At 41.5% G+C, this 27650-nt stretch overlaps 1 protein-coding gene across 1 annotated transcript; it reads right to left on the bottom strand.

Moving 5' to 3' along the window:
* Window positions 1-5242: 5242 nt before the first annotated feature.
* On the bottom strand, window positions 5243-23745 carry TMEM30A (transmembrane protein 30A). Its single transcript, XM_056856308.1, has 7 exons — window positions 23452-23745; window positions 14310-14423; window positions 12616-12723; window positions 10878-10968; window positions 8676-8819; window positions 7925-8131; window positions 5243-5764 (listed from the first exon to the last, which is right to left on the bottom strand). Exons 1-7 carry the CDS (start codon window positions 23743-23745, stop codon window positions 5571-5573), a joined length of 1152 nt encoding a protein of 383 aa, XP_056712286.1. The 3' UTR covers window positions 5243-5570.
* Window positions 23746-27650: the final 3905 nt, after the last annotated feature.

The raw sequence follows: 27650 nt of genomic DNA on the forward strand, positions 1-27650 counted from the left end.
GGGCACCGGAAAAAGGAAGTGATTAGCCGCTCAGGGGTGACGTCACCTAAGAACCATAGGCGCCGAACAGTCGCGCTGCACCATAGAGTCGCCAGCCGGAAGGAAAGCCCGTGCGGTGGGTGACTTGAACGTTCCGTCGGACAGGGGACGTAGCGGCACGGCCACGCGACGGTCTCCTCGACGTCAGTGTTCGTCGACAGCGAGGGAGCGGCCCGCAACGGTGTTAGCCGAGTGGCGTCGGCTCTCCTGTGCCCTCGCTCTGTGGGGAAGCCGCAGAGAAGGAGAGGACGCTGGTAAAACCAGGCGACCGTAGCACAGAACCGAACCCCGCCGTCTCCAAAATCCTGGCAAGAAACTCTGCTTATTGCAACCTGTTTTCCTTATTCGGTAATAAGCCCCCCCTGCGCTCAAAAGGATTTACGCAAACGTAAGGTTGCAAACCCCTAAGCACACGTACGCGTGTAATTAAAGGGGAGCAAATCAAAGTTTAGCCCTGACCTGCATGGCCCAGGCTAGCCTGATCTCGTCAGATCTCAGAAGCTAAGCAGGGTCGGCCCTGGCTAGTATGTGGATGGGAGACCACCAAGGAAGTACAGGGTTGCTGGGCAGAGGAAGGCACTGGCAAACCACCTGTTAGTCTCTTGCCATGAAAACCCCAAAAGGGGTCGCTATAAGTCGGCAGCGACTTGACAGCACTTTACACACACACACAAATCAAAGTTTATTCTAATGTGCAGCTGGGAGAAGCGTTTTATGTGAAAGCAAATGTGTGTACTCTTGCACGTGGGGTTTGCTTCTTAAATATGAATAGATAGGAGTCTAATTTTATTCTTTATGCGAAGAGGTGATGAGAGTGATTTTTATAAACCCTGGAGCAAGTCCCAGATAATCCCTTAGGACTCATGAGATGCTTGAAGACCACAGCCTGGATTGTTCTTATAGGCAACCATCACCATGGGGGCACAGAAAGCTTTAGGTGAGAATCAGGTCCCTGAATTACCCAGACGTATATGTTCTTCATGGGATTTCAGAAACGTTTCAAAGTACAACTTAATTCCTGCAATATTTTTGCACCTACCTTTGATTTGGCTCAGGTAAAAATTCATCAGGAAAAAGTGACTTGTTTTCAAGTAAACAGGTTAATGCATAAGGGTTCTTTATACCTCACAGGGTATTCAAAGGGTATTGGAGATGAGGCTGAAGTTGATTCCCACTTCCTTACTCACAAGTCCAACCACAAATATTGAGAATTGAAAAGTTCTGCATTGCAAAATAGGGGCACTTTCACACATAGAGTAATGCACTTTCAATCCATTTTCAAGGCACTTTAACGATTGTTTGCAAGTGGATTTTGCCATTTCACACAGTAAGATCCAGTTGCAAAGTGTATTGAAATTGGATTATTTGGCATGTGTGGAAGTACCCGTTATCTACACCCCCATTCAGAGGATTCTGCCCCACAAAGTGACCTAGCCGTTTCCTGATTCAAAGCCTAGTTTTTGTGCTAAGTGTTCCTAAGTGGGATGTCACCTGGACAAATGCCAATTAAAAAACTTGTGGGGGGGTGCTGTATTCCAAAATAATCTTTGGACCACCAGGAATCATACACCCCCACAAGCCAAAACCTGTACCCTAAAGAGGACTTACACTGGTGCACCATCCAAACATTGCTTCAGGAACCAAGAGACTCCAAGAAGCTTAAATTGGGAAGAAAGTTTGAGTAAGGAACTGGAACAGCTACATGGCCTTTGAACCACCCAGATTCATGCAATTTCATCCTCTTCTTGTAGACTTTCCACCAGTCTCCACCATCATTATAGCATTAAAGTTAATTATTGTTCTGTGCAAAGCCCTTTGAATCATAAATTTCCAGATAATAAACTTTTTTTAAAAACTACTTCCATCACTACTTTACTTTCATGCACATTTTTGAGATCAATGTAATATATAAGTGTTGGTGTTTGCTATGGTATACAGCAGGGTTAACAATCTCATCATCAGTTTATTTCTTGAGCAGTGCTGACAGTCCTAGTAGCAGCACAGTTCTATCCTTTCTGTTCCATCACCAGGCCATAAGTGCTGCACACTTGGGAAATGGGAAATTCTTAAGAGTTAGTATTTAGACCAGGCATAGTCTCTGGAGTGCAGGGATATATGATTCAGGGTGCTCCAAAGATTATTCTAGGATACATATTGCCCCACTATCTTAACCTGCATTTGTTCTGGGGCCATTCCACTTTGGAGCAGTTAGCACAAAAAAACTGGGCTTTAAACCAGGAACCAGCATAGGTCCCCTTGTAGGATGGTCCCCTGAACGTGGGTGTGTATATGTGGTGATACAAAGCTTATTTTGGCATGCAGAGCTTTTGAATTCTTGATATTTGTATCCTGATTTGTTAATAAGGAACTAAGGAATTGTGAATAAGGATCTGGGAACCATTTCAGTATCATATATTGGAGGGTGTGCACAGTCAAGGTAGCTTCAGATAGGTTTACCTTCTGTGGCAAAGTGCATTGCTTTGCTATCTTAACAGACGACCACAGCAATTGATGGCAAGATGTCATTAAGAACCAGAATAATTTATGCTGAATAGCCATTTATTTAGAATTGTGGGGGAAATCTTACCAACTTTACAAGCTTGACAGCACAAGCAACATAGATCAATAGCAATCCCAAATTATCAGTTTACTTCTTGAATGGTGCCTAGACTGCTGACAGTCCTGGTAGCAGCACAGTACTACCCTTTCTATTCCATTCACCAAGCTTTATGTGTTGCACACTTGGGAAATGGGAGGTTCTTAGAATTAGTGTTTGGACCAGTTGTGCTGTCCAGAGTGCAGGGTGGCTTGTGTAATAACTTGCATATTGGCTGCTGTGGTCCTCTAAGAAATAGAACCCATGTCATACTGGCTCTCTATATGTTCTTTAGCAATCATCAGTGTGGTGGGGCTAAATAGCATGCTGGTAAAGGAAGTACTGGAATATAGATAAGATTGACTAGAGTGTTTGGGTGAACTCCTATACCATTTGCTTTGCTGCAGGATTGTTACACACATTCTCATAGTAGTTTTCCATTTCCCAAGAGAAGCACCACTGAGCCTGGATCAGGGGAAGGAAGGAGAGTACCAAACTGCTTTCCAAAAGTTAACAGAGCTGATAACATCTGAAGTTGCAGTAATGGCCCAACTTTGCAAAACCTTTGTCTTTAACCATAGATCTGGGGTAGTAGTGAGTCAGTGTGGGCCCAATGGACAGACACACACAGCATTATTCCCAACCAGGAAACAACACGTGGAGAAGGAGTTTTGGGCTATTGTGTGGGCAGTAGGGAAGCCAAGACTTTATGCGTGGGGGCGAAGGTTTACCCTGAGCACAAATCACTCTCCACTGTGATGGCTCCACAAACTAACGGCAATAATGGCAAATTGCTCTGGTGGACTCTGCTTTTACAAGACTCTGATTTTGACATCACTCATGTCCATGAGCATGAAAATGGGGTATCTGACACTTTGTCCAGGAGTATGGAAGCCCAAAGGTATTGTCTGTACCAAAAGCAAAAATGGTTTACATGTATATACACAAATATGCCAAGTGTTATTGTACCATTAACTATTTTCTTACTCAGTTTCTGTAAACCAATGTTTATATTACTTGTATTATAATATATCACAGTAATATTAACAAGTTATAAGTGTGCCTCATTGACCAGACAGAGACCTGGAAAAGGTCTCACCTGTGCCAATGAGTTTCCAATGGGGCTTTGTGATAAATAGGAGGCTGTCCTACCCTTGAAGGGAAAAACAGGCACTCAGTTGATTCATCCCTGAGCCTATGGGAGTGCTGCTCCAGCATCCAGTCACCTTTCAGAGGGGGGATGGAATGTTGGAGGGAAGCACAGGAGGAAGACCACACTCTGAAGCCATAACGACCTTAAACTGATCTGCCTCAGGCAGGTTTCTCTTTTGACTACCTGGAGACCTGTGCTGCTGATCTGTTCCTTGAAACCAACCTGTAAATAAATAGTTTTTATTTACATACAACTCCTGCCTCAGTGATCTCTCTTCCTTTTGCTCATCCCAAAACTTACCTCACAGTAATGAACCAAAGCCTTTATACTTGCCGCCCTAATAACATCTTGTAGCGGAGTGGAAGGTTTACCATTTACAATAAATCTTGTCATGAGTTTTAAATTGGTGGTTAAGTTTTAGTTATACTGTTGAATTGTGAGTATGGAGTATGGAGATGCATGTATTTTTGTGACTATTATTTTATTATCATGCCATTAAAGGTGACTGAAACTGAGTAAATCTTGTCCCCCCAAAATTATAAGAGGCTATGTAGGTCTGTGTAGAAAAGGCCTGTCACACAAGGCTTGTGGATTACAGTTTATTTGGAGATCTTTTGCATGGTCCCTGTCAGGGTAATCTCAACTTCCACCACAAATAGAGCTGCTTTAGAAGACACATTTTTGCTAATCTAATTTCATAAACAAATGGCAGCATTTATTCAATAGTGAATATTCAGATTAACAAACCAATTTCACGTATAATAACCTCATATACAGAGCTACGCAATATGTATAATTTAAAATAACGAATGGGTTCTTATGATCGACACACGCATGACAAAATGTATAGGATGTGAAAATCCTCATTTATACTATCATGGCAACTTTAAGCTTCCTTTCATGGCAAACCTTGATTTCATGACCTTATGTATTTGATGAGAGAGAAAACATCTTCTGGGGTAGATGTAATATTTCCTCCCAATTAAGAATATGCAGATGGTTATGATGAATTCTTAAAAGCACAGCTTTTAACCTGAAGAAATGAAGCTTCTATATTGACACACACTGTCATTCCTGACAGTAACAGACCCTCTTCATCTCTTCTGGAGGCATACTAAGAGGCTCAGACCACATAAAGTGCATAAGACAGAACTACATGCAGAATCCAAAGCAAAAGTTTTAAATGTTGCAATTAATTCCATGGGGAAAGCAGCTATAAAAAAAGTCAACAAATATGCCTTTGTCACATTTGTTTACACATCAGGCATATTTGTTGGAACACACTGGGAATTTTGAAAGCAGAAAACGCTGCTTTCAGCACGGAACATAAAGGCCCATGCGCATAATGTGTTGTGTAACAGAACACCTGACAGGTCCCTTTTCCTTCAAGCAACACCAGCACTCCCTACCTTCTCAAAATACTAACAAGTTACTGTATACTAAACAAACTCCCCGCACAGCCTATACACGGTATTGACATATTACAAAGCACACAAGAAGCAGCAGATCCGTAAGGTGAAGAAAGACTATATATGCATCATGGCACCTGTCCAGCAAGACGCAAACCTGCAAAATCCTATGTAATCAGCACAGTTTTCTACAGCTAACTTTTATACCCGTTATCTTCAAGTTAATCCACTGTAAAGGAAACAAAGGCTTAAGAAATACTTATGTGTTCTCTGTCAGAAGCAACATTTAGCCAGGGATAAAGCTTTCAAAAGGTATATCCACTCTGGACTGGCCTTGATGCACATGCAGTACAAGTGCTTTGGAAGGGTGGGATTAATTGGGAATATCTGCACTATTGTTCCGATTTCCATATTTGTGATGAATGATTAGCAGCACTACTCCAAGAAAAAAGCAAATGGAGCCAACAGTTATGTAGGCAATTCCCAAAAATGGATTCTTGCCGCCCATCCATGAAATGGTGCTCAAGATCATCCGTTTTCGTCCGTCAAAGCTATGCACAGGATAATCTGATTCAGATATAGGAAAAATATTTAATATTAGCTATCATAATAATGTAAACACCTGTCCACCCCACTGGCCCAATCTCTGAAAAAAGCAGATTGTGACTTTATTCCAATGTCACAACAAACTTGCACTTGTTCGTGACAGGCTTGGACATGGCCTATTTGCCGTATGTTCACTCCCTCCTTCCCTCATGCACAAAGCTTTCTAGTTAGGGAATCCTTCAATTAAATTCCAATGTGCCACAACATACACAAGAACGTGGGAAGATTCAAGTCTGTTTTTTCCCTGCAAACCAGGACAGTTTAGAATTGTAGCTTGTGGGATGTAACCCAGCTTGAATATGCCCCCATGCCTGCGCTCAGAAACCAGGGAATTTGGTTTCCCAAACCAGACAGCTTTCAATCATGTGCCACAAAGTTGGGGGAAGGGGAGAAAAGGCAAGGCAACCAAGGTGAATTCACACCCATCAAGCACAAACAGCGGTCCATTCTGGCATACAAATGCAACTTTGTACCAGGCATGAATATAATGTTGTTTCAAGAAGGCATGAATATATAATATTGTTACAGCTAAAGGCAGTGTCAGTGTTATTCCAAAATATTGTCTTTCCAAGGATTTTGAAAAAGAATTACTTTGAGCCAAGCCTACTGGTTACAGAAATCACAAGAAAAAAAGAACTGGCTGGCACAAGTGGCTTCCCCTGTGCTGCCAAAACTAAATAGCAACTCTCACAAGTTTTTGTGTGGTAATGTAAGCATTTTTTGTTACTTTTGAGATTTAAGTTCTGTTGGGTTTGGAAGGCCATGCCCTCCTCTTCAGCAGAACAGCAAAGACCACAGTTATAATTTTTCACACACAGCCCCTCACGCTATTTGTGATGTGGGAGGGAGCCCAGTACAAGGATTAGGACTTAGCTTCTAAATGCCACACAACACCCAACCCCAGAGTGTTCCCTTTCCACATCTACCCTGCCAAAAGTATACCTCCACAGCTCCCATCTCCCCACACTCTGCTGCTAGTCCTCTGAAAAATTACCACATACCCGCCCCCAAAAGTTGCTCTCCATAAGAAGGCAGTCTCCTTGAGAGTTGGGGGGATTAGCTTGGAGACTGAGCAATAAGAGTGTGCAAGAGGGTGTAACCAAGATCGAAAGACTAATGTTAACGGGGATTGTTCCAGCGAAACTCTCAATCTTATAGCATCAAACACAGAGACTGACAGTACATACTCACATACATACACTGCTGGGAGTGTATGTTTCCACTGAAGTTCTCCCTATGTTTGCACTCTGAGACACGTTTGTCAACCCACGGTATTCAGACGTGCAGGATTACGCCCCTGTTTCCACCATTAAACTGTTAACCTGGGCATCAATCTCTTATCACCTGTCCTGGGTCCCTAGAGTCATGTTATCTAACCATCCTTTTCCACTAACCAAAAATTTCCACCTCTCATTTCACACACTTCCCTTGGGCTAGAAAAGACCAAGATTCCAGTAGCACCTTAAAGACTAACAACATTTCTGGCAGGGTATGAGCTTATGAAAGCTAGAAATGTTGTTAGTCTTTAAGGTGCTATTGGACTCTTGCTCTTTTCTACTGCTATTGACAGACTAACAGGGCTACCTATTGTGATCTATTCCCTTGGGTTGAAAATGCTACAAAAACTGCTGAATTCCCAGTCTCCAGCTTTTCAAAATCTGGACAACAAGTTTAAACAAACACACGGGAAACCATACTGAGGCATACAGTAGCCAGTCCCTTTACTCAAAGGGCTTCACTTTCTAGCAAGACAGTTCAATAACATACAGGGAGTTTGGCATGTTGCTGCCAGCCATGTTATTAGACTATATTAAAAACCCCAGTATGCTCAGATGTAGTGTCTGATAGCCCTGAAAGACAATCATGAAAATGACTGCTATTTGCATGCATATTAACTGGGAATGTCAAGAAGAAATTCAATCCCAATAGCAAATTCTTGGCCCTGGCACTCTGCTGTGTGGCTTCATGGCAGCTTTTGCCCTAAATGTTTAAAAGCAATGCAGGGTGTGTTTTTTCTGAATAGCATATACTGCAGTGTAAGATGCCCACTTAATGACTTTAAAGAGTATGAAAAAAGTTCTTCCTGGTGACATCATTCTTGAAGCATTCAGTAAAGGATACTGTATTTTATGTCTAAGGAGTACTTTCCAGCAGGTAGAGTAGGACGCAAGCTGTCCTTCCTCTCTATGAGGCGATACAGCTTACGAAACGTAGGTAATGCTGCAGTACGCATCCACACAATGAAGTCTTCATTGATGAACCCATTGTTGTCTGAATCTGTATCCAATTCATACACTGTTTTGCGCCAGTTGACAGGCTTTGCTGTGCCTTAAAAACAAAACAGTATGCAAACACAGCTGTAAATCCCTATACTGTTTCTTACTTTATACATTTGTTACCAACTTCTAGTTAGAACAAGTAGGTCTTAAATACATACTTTTTAAGCAGCTGTCCCTTCCTGACCCACTCATCTTACTCATTCAGCTTGAGTAATTTCAATTTTCCCTACAACCAACAAATAAGCATTAACTGCTATGTAATAATCTGGTAGCATAGGGAATAAACTAGTCAGGGGGCTGAATCTGTGGGCACTCAAGAGAAGAACCATATAATGGTCTTAAAAGGGATTATAGTGTTAGAAAGTGAAGGAACTAAGTTAACCTGTAAACAAGCACGCATGCAAGAACATCTAATCTTTGTACACAATTTTCCTCCAATAACTATTGTTTCCTTCAAAATGCACTGATTTTTTGCAACAGAAAACAAACTTAGTTCATATAGCTACCACAATGACTTCAGGTGAGGAGAGTGTCAAAAAGGGAGGATTTATAATGATATAATACAACCTGGACTACCATAGTAATAATCTTACCACGGAAAAGTACTGTCAAGTTATTGTTATCTCCAACAGGATTCCTAAACTTTACGTATTTGTCAGTCCACCAAGCGATACCCTTTTTATTCAATTCAATAGGATATGTTCCATTTTCATCAATACGAGACAATGTTAATGTATCTACATAGAAAAACAAATAAAAGTTAATCACTTCCAACCTTTTGTGCTCTATGTGTTCCGGCACCGATATAACTAGCCTGATGACATCTTGCCTACTCGCCTCTCTCTCCTGACTAAGAGTTTACATGTGGTCACTGAATCTTGGATTAACTGATATTATATGAATTGTTGTTTTATTAATTTTAATAGTTTATCATGCGTTTTATGTGTATCATCGTGCTCTAACTGATTTTATATGCAGATTATACTGATGTAAACCTCCTCAAGCCTGACTTGTTGGGAAGAGGCAGGATATAAGTTAAATTAAAAAAATCATAATACAAAATATTTATTATAAATGAAAAAAGTAAAGTCTTGTAACGTATCTTGTAATGTATCTATTTCCTATTGCCAAAGTCAGGATATGCATCTGAGTTCTCTTTTAGGGAGTTAATTTGTCAAAACAATCATATTAAATGTACAAGGACAAAGGAAGACCCTTTCAGAGAGACTGGCAGTTACTTGGCAGTTTACAGGTTCTTCAAAGTTGTGCTCAGAGCTGCTGGACATCAGAACCCTGGATGTAATAGTGGCCAAAACTCATGAAAGTTTACTCAAATTTAGCCCATCTCATGTCATGTGTGAAAATAAATGATATTTCAGCCCAGTGATGTATGTAAAAATTTACACTGTTGCAAGGTAAAGTCTGAATTTTCACTTTACAAATCCTGAGGCAAAACTAAAACTACCTTTCCAGCTGGCAAAGGTTGCAGATCACCTTTTTTTTAAATCTAGCTTCCTGGATGTCAGTGCATATACTGATGGAGATCGCTAGAAGAACAAAGACCCTTTCCTGGGACACTGAGAACTGCAGGTAGTCAATGAAGGATTCAGGAAACTTTCTGGAACCTGGTTAATAATCTTCAACTAGAGAGGATCAAACGGTCCTAAAGGCTGCAGAATCTTTTCTTCATGGAGGAAGAAAGACTGAAATTTTTTTTGGTGAGGGGGTGACTCAGACCTCAAGGAAGAACGCGAAAAAGAATGTCAGGAAAAGAAGGACTCCTCAACAGAAACTGGGAAACTAAGATTTGGCCTACCTCTTAAGTCACGTATCACTCATGTTATTCCTCTTTGCTCAGCAAATTTTTTGCTCAACGCTGTATTTTTTTCTCCCTTCGTGTAAGCAGTGACTGCTTATGAGTGCTTTATTTTGCTGTGAAAAATTTCCCATTTGTAAACATTCACTGTTCTATAAAATTAACAATAAATGGACGCCATTGCCAATATACCATTAGACAGTTTCAAAATTGTACTTAATGTTTTTCATGTGATTGCCCCAGAAATAATATTCCTGAGTGTGCCAGTCAAACTGAGGTGCCCCAGTGATCTCTGGAAAATAATTAAATTCTGCAAAAACAGATGTGTGGACAACCACATCCATGGCATATGGTGTGCAAGTTTTTTGGACCCATTTAATCACAGTAAGATGTTACGAAGTGTTAAACATCCTAACCAGTAGGAGTAAAAGGTCAATGGACAGAAGACTGTGTGCTGTCGGAGAGAAGGGATGGAGAAAACAAGGAGAGAAGAAGGAGCAGTAGCATTGGTTTTTATATGCCAATTTTCTCTACCTTTTAAAAAGAGAATCAAATTTAAGGAGAATTTAAGGCTTTTAAGGTAGGTGAGGCTGAGAGAGTTCTAAGAGAGCTGTGACTAGCCCAAGGTCACTCAGCTGGCTTCATGTGTAGGAGTGGGGAAACCAATCCGGTTCACCAGATTAGAGTCCACCACTAATGTGGAGAAGCGGGGAATCAAATCCGGTTCTCCAGATTAGAGACCACTGCTCTTAACCACTACACCATACCGGCGTAGTGCTTTGGGTGGACATTGAATTGAATTGTTTAGGGAACCAATTCAACCATGTTGTGGTGGCACAAGAGTGAGGTAGTCTGAATTTACCATACATCCACTGCACTAAGAATGTGAATTTCATGAGGTTCCACTTGTTTGTATGTAGTTAAATGAAAACAAATACAAATTTCAAGGGTTATACTAAAACATATTTAGAAATCCTACCATTGAACATGCTGTTGGCAATAGCTCCACAAGGAGCAATGGGCTTATTGTCCTCACTGGTGCGGTAAGGCTCACATTCCTTACTGGGGTTCTAATTGGCATAAAGAGAACAAGTCAGTTTGATTTCACAAAAACAAAGTAAGTCAGAGCATAATCAAAACACAAGACACCCAGGGTTGGATCAAAAGCATTGCAAGTTGACAGGGATTGGAACATCTTCCTCTTCTAGCTGCAGCACACAGAGTGCCCACATCCTGTTCCTGAGGCTCTGGACACTCAGCAATAATTGTTCTGCTCCTCTGACAATGCAGGAATCAGTACCTTTGGATCCAATTCTGTTCGCTTGATAAAAGCTTATGTGATATTATAACAATTCTCCCTATGTTCATGATCTCCCAATTTAATGACAAACCCACCAGCAATACAATAATAGGCAACATGTATCTGCAACTAATTCCATTCCGTGATTTAAATGAAGTTACAAAAGAAAAAGCTAATGTGCTCCCCTTTGTTCACCCTGCCCATAGATCAGGGATAATCTGGAAGAAAAACTGGACAGACTGGCAAGGTAAGTTTTCAAGCACTGAAGTGTACCTACGAAGCTATAAAGCAAGCAACTGGACATATGTCTACTGGAATGTCAAATACTGGAAATGCTGAACCTCTCGGAGTCTCACTATATCCACACCTTGCTGCTTGATCATCCCTAGTAGAGAAGGAGATGACAGCTGGAGTTTGACTAACATTATTTTCTTTCGATCTGGCTTGACAGAAGTTCTGCATAACCAGAAAGGATATCATTTTTCAGTCATAACTGAAATAGTTTCTTAGAAAGGGAAGTCTTCACTTTGACCATATATGAAGCAGGAAATGTATTATTGTTCTGTTTCTTGGTTCCACTACATCCTACATAATGAAATTACATAAATTCATTGTACATCTTCTTAGTAATCTTTTAATAGGTAGTTAATCCCACTCAGTTCCTGCTCTTTTCTTTCTAAACGATAAGTACAGTATATCCCAGTCAAATAATGTTCACATCAAGTTCCCACTGCTGAAGGAACCCACCACTAAATGAAGAAGGGAATCTGGACACCACCAAACCAGAATAGCACCATTTCCGAACCACACCCAATGAGCAAGCTACACAGAGTGTTGCACACTTGGGAAATGGGAGTTTCTTAGAATTAGTGTTTGGACCAGTTGTACTGTCCTGAGTGCAGGGTGGCTTGTCTAACAACCTTTTCATTAAATGCCAAAGCATATGAGCACGTAAAGTGTGGCAGTAGGTGACATATAAGTGTACTTTCAGGTACTCATAATGAAAGGCTTACTTAATAAGTAACTGACAATAGAAGTAAACCAGCTTGCTCTGATGAATGAATCACAAAGTATTTAAGTAGTTTCAACATACCAAGTAGAACGTATTAGGTGGCCTACTCAAAATGCCAGCCAATAAGTGGCAACACTACTCAACATAATAATCTAACTGGATGTGGCAGCTTGGTTCTTTCTTTAAGCCTAGCTGAAAATTAACTGAAATTAATTTACATTGAGACTTTATTTTAAAATATGGGGGAGGGGGGAGATCAAAAGAATCATACAGAGAAGCCCATTAACTCATTGTGATAATATATAAAGGTACTGTTTTATCTCATTTTCACCTTAACATTTGAAGTCATCTTGACTTATGTAGCAGAAGCTAGACATGCATGGTGGAGTCAGGGAATTTACTTACAAATAAAGAATTGTTATTGCCATTTAGCTGGCTATCATCCCGAGACTTCACGTAGCGGCGATGATTCTGATAGAAGTTTGACAATCCATAATACATAAATACGTTGCTCTACAATATAAAAGTGAAGAACATTTCTGAAATGTGCACAGTAATTCACACACTAAATAGCTTCAGATGTAACAGTGATATTCAGAACCAGGTACAACACAGGAAAATAAGCAATGAGGAATAAAAATGGATCAGTCTAGATGACTTATGAAACTCTTACATCTAAGCATTCCATAGCATGCATTAATACAAGAAATGTTACTTGCCCCAAAAATCCAAACAGGCTTAAGCCTTGGAATACTAGATTTTTAAAACACAAAACCAAACAATACAACCTTGAGTTTGGATCCAGATTATACATTTCCACTGATGCAAGGATTTCTGCTCCCAGAGCACAATTTCATCATCATCTCCATTCTGTTGCAGCCCAAATTGCTCCCCAAAATCCTGTCCCTGGAGAGCAGACCCCCATGAACAAGACCACAGGCTACCACAGGAAAGAAGAGTTGGGAAAACTGTGCTCAATAAGCAGAAATCCTTGCACTCATGAAAATTGCAGGCTGGAACCAATGTCCTGCTTAAAAATAGCAATCACAAAACAAGAGATGCAAAAATTTACTCAACTAAAGAAGTTCAAAATTGAAATCCTTGAATTTTTTTTTACAAAATCAATTACTACAAAATTGATATAAAATATTGCCATTAAACAAAAATCAGGATTGGTTCTAAAATGGGAGGGAGACTTAGACACATGCCCTGCCTATCAAGCCATAGCAGGCTATTGCATAATAAACAGGGTAACTTTTATTATTAAAAAACAAAGTTAGGACTTCAATCATTTTAAAACCCCACTATGCGTTGATATATCTTTTTAGTTTCCATTCGATCTTTACATTTTACAAGAGAACAAAGAGTTTGAGCCAAGCATGCTTAATCAAATTACATTTCTGAAGAAGTTGAAAAAGGAATGCTGTCACACACATTATAAATGAGTTGCTTGCAATTACAAAAGTAATTCAATTTAAGCTTACTTTCCCATCTAATTTCCACAAAACAGCTAGAGTAGCATAAGGGTTAGAGAACTGGCATGTGAGCAGAGAGTTCTGAGCTCAGTTTCCCACAAAGGCATGGGTGTTTGGCCAGCCACTATCACTCAGCCTAACGTATCTCCCAGGTTTGCTGCAGAAAAGGAGGGCCATATACAGAGGGCCTGAACTCCTTAAAGAGTAGGATAAATATGTGACCAGGGATTGCAAATTAGAAACAGGCCATAAAAGTAGCATATGGGAATTCACATTTTTAGCCGCCTTATCTGCTGTGGCTGTTTTTTAAAACTTACTGCACAATTTCATTAGCACAAAACCTTGAATGTAATGACAACAGTGCACATATGGGCCTCCACACAAATGACTCAGGATTTACTTCAAGCTTTGTCTTTGTATGAAGAAACAATACATAAAATGAACACTCATTAGAAGGTGGCCAAGTTAACTTGCCAAAACAAGCTAATTCAGAAAAACAAACAGGACACGCAACAGGAAAATGAAGAACCACCAATATGAAGGAACTCAAATCTGGAGATATACATGAGCACTTCAGTCAAAGCCATTTTCATATGACTCTTAACTATTCAAAAGAAAACATACCTCAAAAGGTTGATCCAGTGTGAAGTTAATGACGCAGTGACAAGGAGTGCTGTTCCAGGATACATTTAAGCATTTATTGCAAGGACTACCTGGCTCTGTTCCTGTATAATCAATCTACAAAATAATGATGGGAGGGGGAGGATGAGAAAAGGGGGGGATAAATTGAATGAAACAGAATACAGATGTAGTTTAATCCATAGTTAACAACCCTCATCATCAGTAAATGGGTTGTCTAGGATCAGTCATTTTTGAGTACTGGTTAGCACGGCAGACATTTGCTGTCAGAGCAATATCTAAGTCATGCTGTGCTTCACCTTGTTCCTTTGACTTTTACAAAAAGCTGCTTAGATGGTTTTAAATAAATATAAATCATATTCAGTTCATGAATTAGATATTTCCTCTGCCAGCAACCAGGTACTATTAATTCACAAACTGATGGCCGAAAACCACTTTTAATTGAAAAAAGCAAATAAATATCTTCACTCAGAAATGAAATTAGGCCTAAATTGTGTAGACCAGGCACCTGAGTTTACAGAAATGTTTTAAAAAACGTGAACTAAAAACAATTCCAGTTTAAAGCTGCAAGAAAATCACTCTAGTTGAGAAAAATACAAGACCTGTATCCAGCCACATTCTGAAGACATAAGGGCACTTGAGCTCTCTTTAAGAGAGGGGAACTATTTCTGCATATTCCCCCCCCACACACACACACACAAACATGGCAGACCCCATTGTGCTGTTCCTGAGGAGCCACTGACATTTCAGGGGGCACAGTGAGATAGAAAATTGATGGATATCAGCATTTTAAAGAAAACTGAAGACACTTAAGCTTTATTAATTACATCATTGGATAAAAGCCAGAAGTTTCCCTCAAATAAAGACCCGTATATGAAAAATAAGGCTGAATTATTTGCTATTTTTAAAATGACCATTCGAAAAACTCTGAATTAGGGGTGGGGAATTCAAATGCACTTGCCCAATACTACCCTAATTTAACTGAACTTATGCTGGTGGACTTTGTTTAACTGGCAAGTACTTTCTAACTGCTGTCAATCTAAAACTAAGACTGATAGTCCGAGATTTACTAAGAAACAGTAGGCAAATACTAATGATGCATTCAAAGATTTATACCCTGCCCTTTCATAAAGCTTATGACAGCTTATAATAAAACAGGAAATTTGAAAAAAAAAAACCCAATGTTTATGTCAGTTACTGTTTTACCTGGCATACTAGCCGCAAATAACATTTATTTATTTATCTGACCAATGTTTATATCATCTGCTTAGGGAAATAGTGCATCACTGACAAAGCTATCTATTGTTAGAGAGCATTCTACAAAGTAAGCAGTATCAAAGCAGAGTTTACAACTAAAATCCCTGAAGAATTTCAAAATACTTCCTCACTCTGCAGTGCAAGTAAAACACACATTGCATGCACACCGAATCTGGTATCCAGGGGAGCTCATGCATGTGCCAGAGCACGTCCACATGTGGCAAGCTATCAATCTGTTCCAAACTAAAGTTTATTAGCCTGACGACTACTGCTAAATATGGCAAGACCGTAGTCTCTCATGGCTCTATTTAAGTTCTCAAGTCAGAACTTTGATTTTAAAAAGCAAAAGTTTCAGTCCACATGATTTCAGACATACAACCAAATGTAAGAGCAAAGATGTCTGATTTTGTCCTTAAACACAATTGCCCACAAATGGCTTCAAGAGTGCTCATTTCAAGGTGTTGTTACTACTCTAAAATAGCCAACTGTTCATCTATATATGCTCTGAACAACTGACAAGACTGTTGTCCCCACTGCTTCATCAATTAGAATTAATGTTCCATTCTGCTTTTTATTTATTTTTTGCATAAATAAAACCTAGGTTTAGAGGTTAAAAGATACTGTGTGAAAATAAACACCCACACAAATTAAAGTTATAGAAAGTGAAGTAAGAATGTGTATGTCTACACCATTCAATTCTTAATTTTGTCCTCAAACTTATAAACTGATAATTGTAACAATTTGGGTTTCCTATATTTTTCAAGTAATACAGACTAAAATAATAACATTTGCTTCGATTGCTACAAAGCAAAAAGGTTTGCTTTACCTTTACATTGTTACATTTTTGTTCCTAAAAAAACTTCTAAACAAGGATTCTTCCTTTTAAGTAACAGCACCAGAGCCAACAATACCTCAACACTGACAGACTGAGAGAAGTGCTTTGAGTCCTTAAATCTAGAAACAAAGGAGCTTATTTTTAGAAAGTGATTAACAGGACACATCAGGAGAACATGAAGTATTCAACCTTGTCTTGGATTTTTAAGGCAGCCCAGACTTTATTTACAATTTAAAATGAGGGTCTCTTAATCAGAGATCAATATCAAGATTTTTTCAATATTATTTTATCTCAGTCATCATTCTGCATCCTACTACAGATATCCTCAGAAAGTATGTTATTGTGCATAACGGGTGTTATCTGTGTTCCTTCTTTCTTTCCACCCCCTATATATTACACACATGTAGACTATGCATCTAAGGGAAAACATGTGGCAAATTTAATCCTCAAGAAAATATAATATGTGCAGAAGCATTTGAGACAGCAGTTCCAAGTTGGGCTGGGCAATTTTTTTTCTGGCTAATTTCCGGTTTGGGTTAATTGGGCCTGATTTTTTTCAGGAAACCCAAAAAAAGCCAAATACCCAAACCGGTAAATGGTTATTTCAGGTTTTTTCCCCAGGTTTCCCCCCCAAAAATCGGGTCTATTACAGACTATGGGGATTTCTTTTCATGATCCTGGGGGGGGGGGTGTTTTTTTTTTAGGTAGTCACCAAATTTGCAACACAGTTGTGAGGAACTCTTCCTAGACAAACCCCGAAGTTTGGTAAACTTTGGGTCAGGGGGTCCAATTTTATAGGCCCCCAAAGGGGTTGTCCCCATTCTCCATTGGAAACAATGGTAAAGTTTACAATAGTTTCCAGTGGAGGAGGGAGTGACTCCTTCGGGGACCCATAAAATTGGACCCCCTGACCCAAAGTTTACCAAACTTCAGGGCTTGTCTAGGGAGAGTCCCTCGCAGCTATGCTGTGAATTTGGTGACTATACCTCGAAAAACACCCCCCAGAGCACCATGAAAAATACCCCATAGACTGTAATGGTCGTATTCACACCATAGATTCCATGGGAAAACTACCGTTCCCATGATTGCTTGCAATGGGCCCATGCAAAGTAATCGCTAGACCTGGCCTCCCACTGCTTTGCACTGGCCCATTCTAAGCAGTTATAGTTTTCCCAAGAATCTCAAGTGTGAATATAGCCTATTTTTTTTTCAAGCCACAGAAGCTGGTAGACCTGGCCTCTGGAATCAGAGACCAGGTCTACCTGTGGACTGAGTTAAAAACAACGGGTAGACCTTGTCTCCAATTCCAGAGATTATCCATCCATTGTTTCTAATGGGCAGGACAAATAGCCGAAAGCAAAAAAAAAAAAAAAAGCCAAATACCCATTTGGCTTTTCAGCTATCCAGCTTAGGCTGGATTCGCAGTTTTGACATTCAGCCAAAAATAAACCTAAAAAAGCTGAAATGGCTTTTTCAGAATTTTTTGTTTGGGATATCTATATGCACAGCCTTAGTTCCAAGCCCTTGCACAAAGTGTTTTTGATGTTCAGTGGAACTATACATTAAAGGTTTGGTCACAGTCATAAATAATGGATTAGTTACTATTTGAATTAATAAGAACAGAACAGACAGTATTCAGAAACACAGAGACAAGCTGAATCTGAATTAATGAATACAATATTAGAAAAATAGCTATTTATTTTTTCGCAACAATTTTTATTAAACGCAACAGTAGATAATCAGAACCAGTATACAGAGCAAACAACATGTCTAGCTCACAAGTTAAAAACAAATTATGGAAGAGAATGTCTGCTGTTAATTATTCCTTCCTTATCCATTCATTTCTAATAGCACAAAGATTTTTCCCCCAAAAAAATGATGCCAATCGTTGCTAATTTTTGTTATCTAAAATGTTCTTAGAATTTTGCATTTCTGTTAGTTTGACTATTAATAACAATATCCACATCTTTAAGCACCATTCTAATTTGCCGGGCAACATCGGTTGTTTCCAATACTATGCAAATCCCCATCTTTGCAGAGGTCCGAGCATATAGCAGTACTTCTCTGGTATCAGTAGTTATGATAGTGACACAATTCTCTTTCGTACTGTTTTCCAATAAATTTGAGCTCTGGGGCCTATCTAAATTCAAATGATTATTAGGTGTTTTACCAAACTTTACTCTGGTTTGAGAGCTGGAACATAAGGCTAATTAAACTATGACAACAGCCACATGACACACACCAGCCCATATAAGTGTTTCATGTGGGAAGTACCACATATAAAGACTATTGTCACAAGCACTGGGCAAGACATGCACAGCATCTGCCCATAACCAAGTACTGCAAACATACAAGGCAACCCACTTTTAAGCATGAAACAGACTGTGTAAAGCACCTACAGGGCTTTCTTATGGCTGTCATACTTAAAACAATTGCAGAGGGTAGCAGTGTTGTTTTGCAGTAGAACAGCTAGATTTGGGTCCAAATCTAGCTGTTCTCTAACCTTAGAGACCAACAAGACTTTCGGGGTATGAGCTTTGGAGATATACCTGATGAAGGGAGCTTTGATTCTTGAAAGCTCATACCCCAAAAACACACAAACTGTACTCCTTGGAAGTAAAGATCAGTTTAAATCAGTTTCCCATTTAACAAAGGGGGGGTCTCCATTATCTGCACTTGAAAGTGCACCTGCCATGTTATATTACCCATGCATGGAAAACCAAGCAATGGTAACCACCACTTCACCTTCAATGCATGCACTTCTAGCTCATAAAGCCCAGGATTCATTCTCTGCCATCCATTATTCGAGTGACATGCCAAGTTTGTTTTTTAAAAGCCCTTTCCCCTGTTTTCTGAGTATTTTCTGCATTTCAAGTCACCTTCAAATTCTAAAAATAATCTTGGCAACACCACTTCCTCTAAGGTTTGCATTGGTTCATACCTCATTAGAGGGACTTCAAACCCATAACCAATAAGTGGGAGGATGGGAGTTCTCTGTAGGCTAACTTCTTAAAATAGTGCTGTTCACTTGATGCCTATGCAATTATAAAATCAGAATATCTGATGGCTAATTAAAGTTACCATGTGTGCCAGAAAAGAATGCCAATGTATTTTAACGTGCTTTTACTGCAAACATTCTAATAGGGATAAATCTTATTGGTTATCAACATAGCATACCAAGATATATATCTACAAACTACTATACATAGATAGCCAAGACAACCACTTGTTGAAGAACTGCTCTTCTTTTAATATTTCTGTGCTCATATACATGTGAAAAGAATGCTCGAATAATCTTTCCAGAAAGATTTCTTACCTTGAGGAAAGGGAAGCAAAATTACACATAATGCACACATTTTAATATTCAAAAGGTCAAACCACCTTAGCCAAGTCAGATCTTGACCTTACAAAAAACTATGTCAATGAGCGTGAAGGAGTCTTCTTATACATACAACTAATATAATTAAGCTAATAGCTGGGCAGTCCATTCCTGAAGGGCGGGTGGAGAAAATAAAAGCGATTTAAATTGAAAAATGGGGGAATGCCCCAACAGAATACAGCAAGGTTACGCCCCCCCCAAAGGTGCCGTAGCAACACTGTGATTCGAGGGGGCATTCCCAGAGTGAAAGGGGTTCCGCTCCCCCCGGAATGATTCAGGATCACAGGCATGGGGACTTGTGCCGCTGGAATGCTGCCAGGAGGCAGCGCTGCTGGCAGAGCCCCGTGCAGCAGTGTGGCATCCCATGGTTGGCTTGAATGTCTCCCATGCCAGCGTAGTGCCCCTTATCCTGAGATAAATGGGCCCTTATGCCAGAGTGGAGTCTTGCTGGCTCCTATGCCAATTGGGGCCCCCTTCAGGTTTGCGCTCAAAATATCCTTTGATAGCATCAAGCTGTAGAGGAAGACAATGGCAAACCACCTCTGTTAGACCCTTGCCTTGAAAACTCTACTGGGTTGCTGTAAGTCGGCTGCAATTTGTCAGCACTTTACAAAGACACAGCTTTAAACTGTAGTTCTGAATCTGAACAGCTTGCTGCTGGAAGAAAATTCTATAACATTTTCAACTCACAGAACAGTAGTTCTGCTCAAATTAACCAGAACTCTCATAAACATAACCTTTAGCTGTCCTTTGCCTCCAGACTCCTCCAACCTGCTCTTTACTTAATTGCTTCACCTCACATTCTAAACAACTTTGCGCTGTCTGATCTGTCCCTTGTCCCCAACCCCTCATATTACCGTTTTCCAGTGCTCCATGTACTCCCAAACTCTCTCCCTACCTCTCTCACATTCGACCATCTGCTTTTCTTTTTCACAGCTCCTGTTTTACTTCTGATTTCTCTTCTCTCCCCGCGCCCCCCCCCCAAGATGCAGTAACTCCTGCTGGTTTGATTTGCATAGCCTCTCTCCATCACTGAACCTTCACCTGCATGATGTCTTGCTAAACCAGAATTTCAAAAATAAGAACTTTGAAACTCTGAAGAGTATTAGAAAAGCCTCAAGAATTACCAAAATGCATATAAACCCAATGAGCAACAAGACATCTTTACTGTGCATCTAAAGCTGTAGACATATAAAGACAAGTGCAATACCACCAAACACACCCACGGATAAAAGCTCAAATTGCCCATCTTACTGTACTCCCTAAAATGAATTTTATCTATTCCATAACATTACCCACACAAATAAAGCTTAAGACACAGACATATAGGATCCAAAAATTAGATTGCTCTGAACTTGATGCATGGTGAGTAATCAAATTGCTCATGTTATGTAGAAAAAAATTCTAACATGGTAAATACAAAGATTGGCTCCAAGGGTACTGGCCATGCAGTGAGAACGGTAACAAACTATGCCCAGTTCTGGACAGGTCAGTCCAGTAATTTGTTTCAAACAAAAACAATAAGAATACAAATGCTATATTCAATACTGAGCTATCCTCCCTACAATAAATAAAGAGCCAGTGTAGCTTGTTTCATCATGGTGTATTCCACTGTAATTACAGCTTTCAGGGAAAATTAAAACTTACACTTACACTCTGCATCATTTCATCTGGTATGACCATTTTCCTACCAATAAAGGGAAAAGGTTTTTTAAAAAGCCTCAGGCCTAAAATGCAAAAACCAAACTCTGGAAAAAAATGTTTGGTCATTCTTCCATACTTCCTCTATTTTATGGGTATGTTAGAAAATATGTGTCTATTGTTCATTACACTGGTATGTCTTTAGGTAACCTCAATATTATAAGCAATGAGGGTGTGCTCAGACATTGCAATATTCCCATAAGAATCTGCTACAGTAACCCTACCCATCCTTTTTTCATGAGCCCCTGCCATGGAAATACATTTTCTTGTTTTCAAATAACTAACTGCCATGATGTCCTATGCAGCAACAGCCTATTGGAATTAGTGAGAACCCTCTGAAAAGTTACCGTCAAAATTCATGAAACCAACCCCAAATTAGCAATCATCCTCTACTCCGACTGGCCTCTGAAACTGCCATCTCTTGCACATACCTATTCTCTCCAGGATCAGAGGAGCATGCTGAATACATTAGGTGCTGTGGAACACAGGCAGGATGGTGCTGCTGCAGTTGTCTTGTTTGTGGGCTTCCTAGAGGCATCTGGTTGGCCACTGTGTGAACAGACTGCTGGACTTGATGGACCTTGGTCTGTTCCAGCATGGCTTTTCTTATGTTCTTACATCCACTGAATGCGCTGAGAACTGCTGGCTGAGTACCACTGCTGCAACTTTCAGTTTACGAGGTACATTTTAGAACCTTGCTGTTAACTACTGAAGCTGAGAAACTCCACCCCCTTCACCCACACTGCTCCCCAAAATGAAACCTTTGGGTAAGAGGCCCCCCAAAAAGGGAAGGGGGACCAAAATCAAAGTGCCAGTCAGCCCTTCATTCTCAGACAGTGATGTGACTCTCCTTTAAGGTAGTAAGGGACTTTGTCCCTGTGGCAGTAAGTGCGTTGAAACATTGTCCATGTTTCATTTTATTGTAGTTTCTACTCAGAAATTCGTAATGAACGACTAAGCCCTTTGCAGATATGTAGACTGAATGCCTCCGATTCCTGTAATGCTTCCTTTCTATTGAATAACTGTTTGCCCTAAGTTCTGGAGAAAGGCAGCACAATTTTTAAAGATTGCTACAGAACGCCGCAAATTATTTAAATAGACAGATGAGTCAGCTCACAACACTATCTCACGCAAGTGTCTTTTAACCATTTGGTAAGGTTATATCTCAAATATTTATATTTGTCCATGCTACCGTATGTACAGTGAATAAAGGACGATATGGCTGACTCTCCCTTAAACTCACCTGTCATCCCGTGGTCGCCCTCTGTACCCTTCTTCCCCCACCCCAGCCCGTCACGTGTCATCACACCTGACACTTATGGTGCAAGGCTTTCAAGAGTACTCGTCTTGCTTCTAGTCACAGCCATCCTGTCCGGCTCGCCCAACATTACACAATGGCTCTGCGGAAGGGGTGGGGCTCAGTATTATCAAGCCTGTGTGTAAAGTGCTTTTGGGGTTTTCATGGCAAGAGACTCACAGAGGTGGTTTGCCAGCGCCTTCCTCTGCACAGCAACCCTGGACTTCCTTGGTGGTCTCCCATCCAAATACTAACCAGGGCTGACCCTGCTTAGCTTCTGAGATCTGATGAGATCAGGCTAGCCTGGGCCATCCAGGTCAGGGCATATAACCTATTGTGCGTGTGAAGTGCCGTCAAGTCGCAGCCGACTTATGGCGACCCCTTTTTTGGGGTTTTCATGGCAAGAGACTCACAGAGGTGGTTTGCCAGTGCCTTCCTCTGCACAGCAACCCTGGACTTCCTTGGTGGTCTCCCATCCAAATACTAACCAGGGCTGACCCTGCTTAGCTTCCGAGATCTGACGAGATCAGGCTAGCCTGGGCCATCCAGGTCAGGGCATTATCAAGCCTACCCATCACATGTATTGGGGCGCGGGGGGGGGGCGCGAGAGGGCCACCCGCCTGCGTCCCCACAACCCGCCGATCCCGTGTCCTTTTACCTCGTACTCTCGGATATTGTTGGAAGTGACGAAGATGCCGATGCCGATAGGGATGAAGATGAGGCCGATGACGAAGAAGGCGGGCAGGACGGTGCCGGCGGTGAGGATGGGCTGCCAGGCCGGCAGGCGCTGCTGCTTGAAGGCCGTGTTGTCGGGCTTGCGGCTCTTGGCAGGGCCCCCGACCACGCCGCTGCCCCCGGACCCCCCGCCTCCTCCGCCGGGCACGCTGCTGCTGCTCCCGGCCACCACCTGGTGCCCGTCCACCTCCTCTTTCGCGTTGTAGTTCATCGCCATGGGGCCTCCGCCGGGAAGGGCCGGCGCGCGGGGAGAAGCGGAGGGAGCCGCAACGGCTATAACGTCCCCCCAGTTCCTGGTCACAAGAGCGCCGGCTGCGCCTGCGCGGACGTTCCACAACAAACCAGCAAACCCCGCCCACTGCCCCCCCTTCGGAGGAAAGCGAACGGCCGCAACGGTCGGTTTTTTGCGCATGCGCCAAAGCGGTTCTTCCGTGTGACGGCCGGTGAAAGGACAACCTTTGCACGTGAACGCGGGCGCCGTGTTAGAAGGGCCCTGCGTGTGTGACACGCGGGAATGAGACCGACGCGCTTTTCTCTCTCGGATTTTTTCCGCGTGCGCTCTGCAGCACCTCCTCAACAATGCTTTATAGTAGTGAGACAGCAGGGTAGACTTCTCCTGACTATGGAAGATCCACTGATTTAGCAATTTGCAATAATCTCTTTTCCTTTCTGTGAAATGTATTAGGACAACCAGGGAATAGCTTGTTGCTGGGCAGGATATCTCTGTGTGTCTGTGTGCTAAGGAGTTGGGGCAAGAGTCATGGAGGGTTACAATAAACCATAACAAGAACCGGGTGAAACTGTTACTATACTGCCGCCTCCATGTCTGGAGTGCTATCAGCTTTACTCTGAATGTTGATGGGTTGTCATATCTTGAATCTGGATAAATATCCCTTCCTCAGTACAATCGGGGCTCAGAGATTTTTACTTGGTAGAGTGCGCTGGGTAGCAGCTGCTCCGAATAAATAACTGTTTTCTTGCAAACAACGGTCTCGGGTCTCCTTCTCCTCCACGAACCTCTGGTTTACTGCATCATTACCCTGAAGAAGTGAGCTGTGGCTCACGAAAGCTCATACCCTACCAGAAAATATTCTTGTTAGTCTCTAAGGTGCTACTAGACTCTTGCCCTTTTCTACTACTGCAGACAGACTAACACAGCTACCCACTGTGAAGTAGCCCAGACAGTAGAGGCAGGAATAGTGTCATGTCCCACCGGCAAGCTGTCTGGGCACTTCTGGTGAAAAATTGGCCTCGGTTTCCATTCTCGCTCCCACGGATTTCGACATAATGTGGCCGAGGTCTAGAGCGACAACACTCTTTGTCCCTAGAGTTTCTTCATGTAGGGCGATTTTCAGTTTTTACCAGAGATTGGTCGTCTCAGACAGCTTTTTTGATTTCATTTCAGCAGGTGTGGGCTGGGGGACAGCGTTGCCAACTTCACCCGCGTGAAGTTGGCTGCTACTGAATCAGACCCCTGGTCCATCAAAGTCAGTATTGTCTACTCCAACTAACTCTGCAGGGTCTTAAGGAGAGGTCTTTCACATCATCTATTGCCTGATCCTTTAGCTGGAGATGTCAGGGGACTGAACCTAGGACCTTCTGCTCACCAAGCAGATGTTCTGCCACTGAGCCACAACCCCTACCCTCCAGGTGGGGCCTGGAGATCTGGAATTACAATTGATCTCCAGACTCCAGAGGTGTTTTCTGGGTTGGCAAGTCTAGCCTGATCTCGTCAGATCTCAGAAGCTAAGCAGGGTCAGCCCTGGTTAGTATTTGGATGGGAGACCACCAAGGAAAGCCCGGGTTGCTGTGCAGAGGAAGGGACTGGCAAACCACCTCTGTTAGTCTCTTGCCATGAAAACCCCCAAAAGGGGTCGCCATGAGTCGGCTGCGACTTGACGGCACTCACAAGTCCGCTGTGGGCTCACCAGCCGAGGAAGCCACCTCCCCCAGGTGTCAATTATCAAAGACTGCTGAATAAAAGAAAATACTGTAAGAGTATTGTTTTAAGTATGTTTGTATTTTAAGTAGAAAATAAGGTTAAAAAATAATACCATTAATTGGCTCTGCCCATGTCTTCTATACAGTTTGTATCTCTGGTATTAAATATTTATGGTACGCCTGCCCCACCCAAGTGACATTTATGTCATATCCAGCCCTCCTAACAAATAAGTTTGACACTCCTGTTCTAGATTAATTCAAATTTTCAAATTAATTCAAGTCTTCTAAGGCCTTTTCTGCCAGCATTCTGGGGTGGGGGGAGAGAATCTTCTCTCCCCAGGACTTCAGTGTAGCAGCTCTGTTTGTGGTCATTGCCTTAAACTGGCTGCAGCCAGGCTGCTGGGGCCTAACTCCACAGCTATTCATCCCTCCCTGGTCTACAGCTCTCTGGCATCTTCCACCTCCTGAAAGAATTCTCTGCTGCAGTTATCTTTTGATTTGAGAGCCAGTGTGGTGTAGAGGTTAAGAGCGGTGGTTTGGAGAGGTGGAATCTGATCTGGAGAACTGGGTTTGATTCCCCACCCCTCCACATGAGCGGCGGAGGCTAATCTGGTGTACTGGATTTGTTTCCCCACTCCTTTATGTGAAGCCAGCTGGGTGACCTTGGGCTAGTCACACTCTCTCAGCCTCACCTACCTCACAGGGTGTCTGTTGTGGGGAGGGGAAGGAAAGGTGATTGTAAGCCAGTTTGATTCTCCCTTGAATGGTAGAAAAAGTCGGCATATAAAAACCAACTCTTCTTCTTATCTGGATTTCAGCTCTGTCCCTGTTTTATGAAGTCCTTCAGAGCTCTTCCTTGTGTCCTCTTGCTCACTAAGCTAGTTGTACTTATACATTGAAGGGGGGGAATTGAAAATTCTAACTAGTGATTGGCTCCTATCAAAGTTTGCTGAAGGGGCCAATAGGATTGCTACGTTCTTATTGCTGTCTGATTGATTCTTTTCTAACCAGACTAAAGACTTCCTTCTTTCTTTCCCTTCTTCTTTAATTGGCTAGCTTTACAAACCCTAAATTTGCATAATTATTAAACTTTCTAATACACATATAGACCTTAAATTCATCGTAATACATATTTTTTCTATTTAAAATTATATATACAAGTACATACTTTAAAAAAAATTATTCACACTGGCAAATAATTTCCCATTAAGCCTCTATTAAAAGGCCATGACATTTTTTCTCCTAGCTGTTTGCAACCATACTCCCACTGCCAGCATCTTACTCTAATTCGGAGCTGAGGTTTCTGTGGTCAAAAGCAAAAAGATGAACGTCTATGTATGCTTAGTGACAACAGAAGTAGGACAGAGTAGAGAACCAACTCACTCATCCACCCATTTCTGTCCCTCTTTCAGGTCATCTTCAGGTTAAGAACATAAGAAGAGTTATGCTGGTTCAGGTGAAGTTCCCATCTAGTTCGCTTTTTATCCATATTCTTTTCTCTCTACCCCCCACTAGCAACAACTGCCCATTTTAGAGGCTGGAACTAAAATAAAGGCAGTTAAGCCTATAAATCAACCTGCCACTCCCCTACCTGGGAGGAAGAAGGAGAAAACAAATCAACTACTAAATGTGCTACAGCCAAACATAAAACCAAACGCAATAACAAATACTAAGTAAACAATATACCCTCCAATACAAAACTCAATCTAAAATGATCTACAAAACTGCTTAAGTGTCCCACTGTTCCCCTACAAAGCTGGCTTCTCTAGATACCGGTAGTACTGGATACAGAGAAGTTAACAAAACAAAGAATAAAATAATTTATATTAAAACACCCTGTGTTTTAACTGTTACTTACATAAAACTTGAAAGGGGCGTGTAGGAGGCTATGCCTAACACTCAGATAAGTGAATTCTCACCGGCTGGTTTTATCAGCCACATTACTGAGGCAAAAAGAGAACCAGCAGCCATGGCCAAAGGGATGTCCTAATTAAAATTTAGCCTCCAGATCAGGATCTTTCTTTACTAACGCCTTACTAACTTCTTGCCTTCTTAATAAACACAGCCAAATCTTATGTTAAAAAGAAGCAGCAGCAGCACACACACACACAAAAAAAAATTAAAACAACGCAGGATGGAGCACAGCCTCCCCGCAGCATCCAGCTCAACAGGAACCAGAAC

This window comes from Euleptes europaea, chromosome 10, assembly GCF_029931775.1.
Source record: "Euleptes europaea isolate rEulEur1 chromosome 10, rEulEur1.hap1, whole genome shotgun sequence".
Lineage (NCBI taxonomy): Eukaryota > Metazoa > Chordata > Lepidosauria > Squamata > Sphaerodactylidae > Euleptes > Euleptes europaea.

Excerpts from the sequence above, each read along its gene's own strand:
- TMEM30A (XM_056856308.1), bottom strand. The coding sequence starts at position 23,745 with ATGGCGATGAACTACAACGCGAAAGAGGAGGTGGACGGGCACCAGGTG. Across the intron at positions 12,724-14,309 it reads CACTGGATCAACCTTTTGAG|AGCAACGTATTTATGTATTA; the intron begins GTATGTTTTCTT and ends TTTATATTGTAG. Across the intron at positions 8,820-10,877 it reads TGCCAACAGCATGTTCAATG|ATACATTAACATTGTCTCGT; the intron begins GTAGGATTTCTA and ends TTTTCTATGTAG.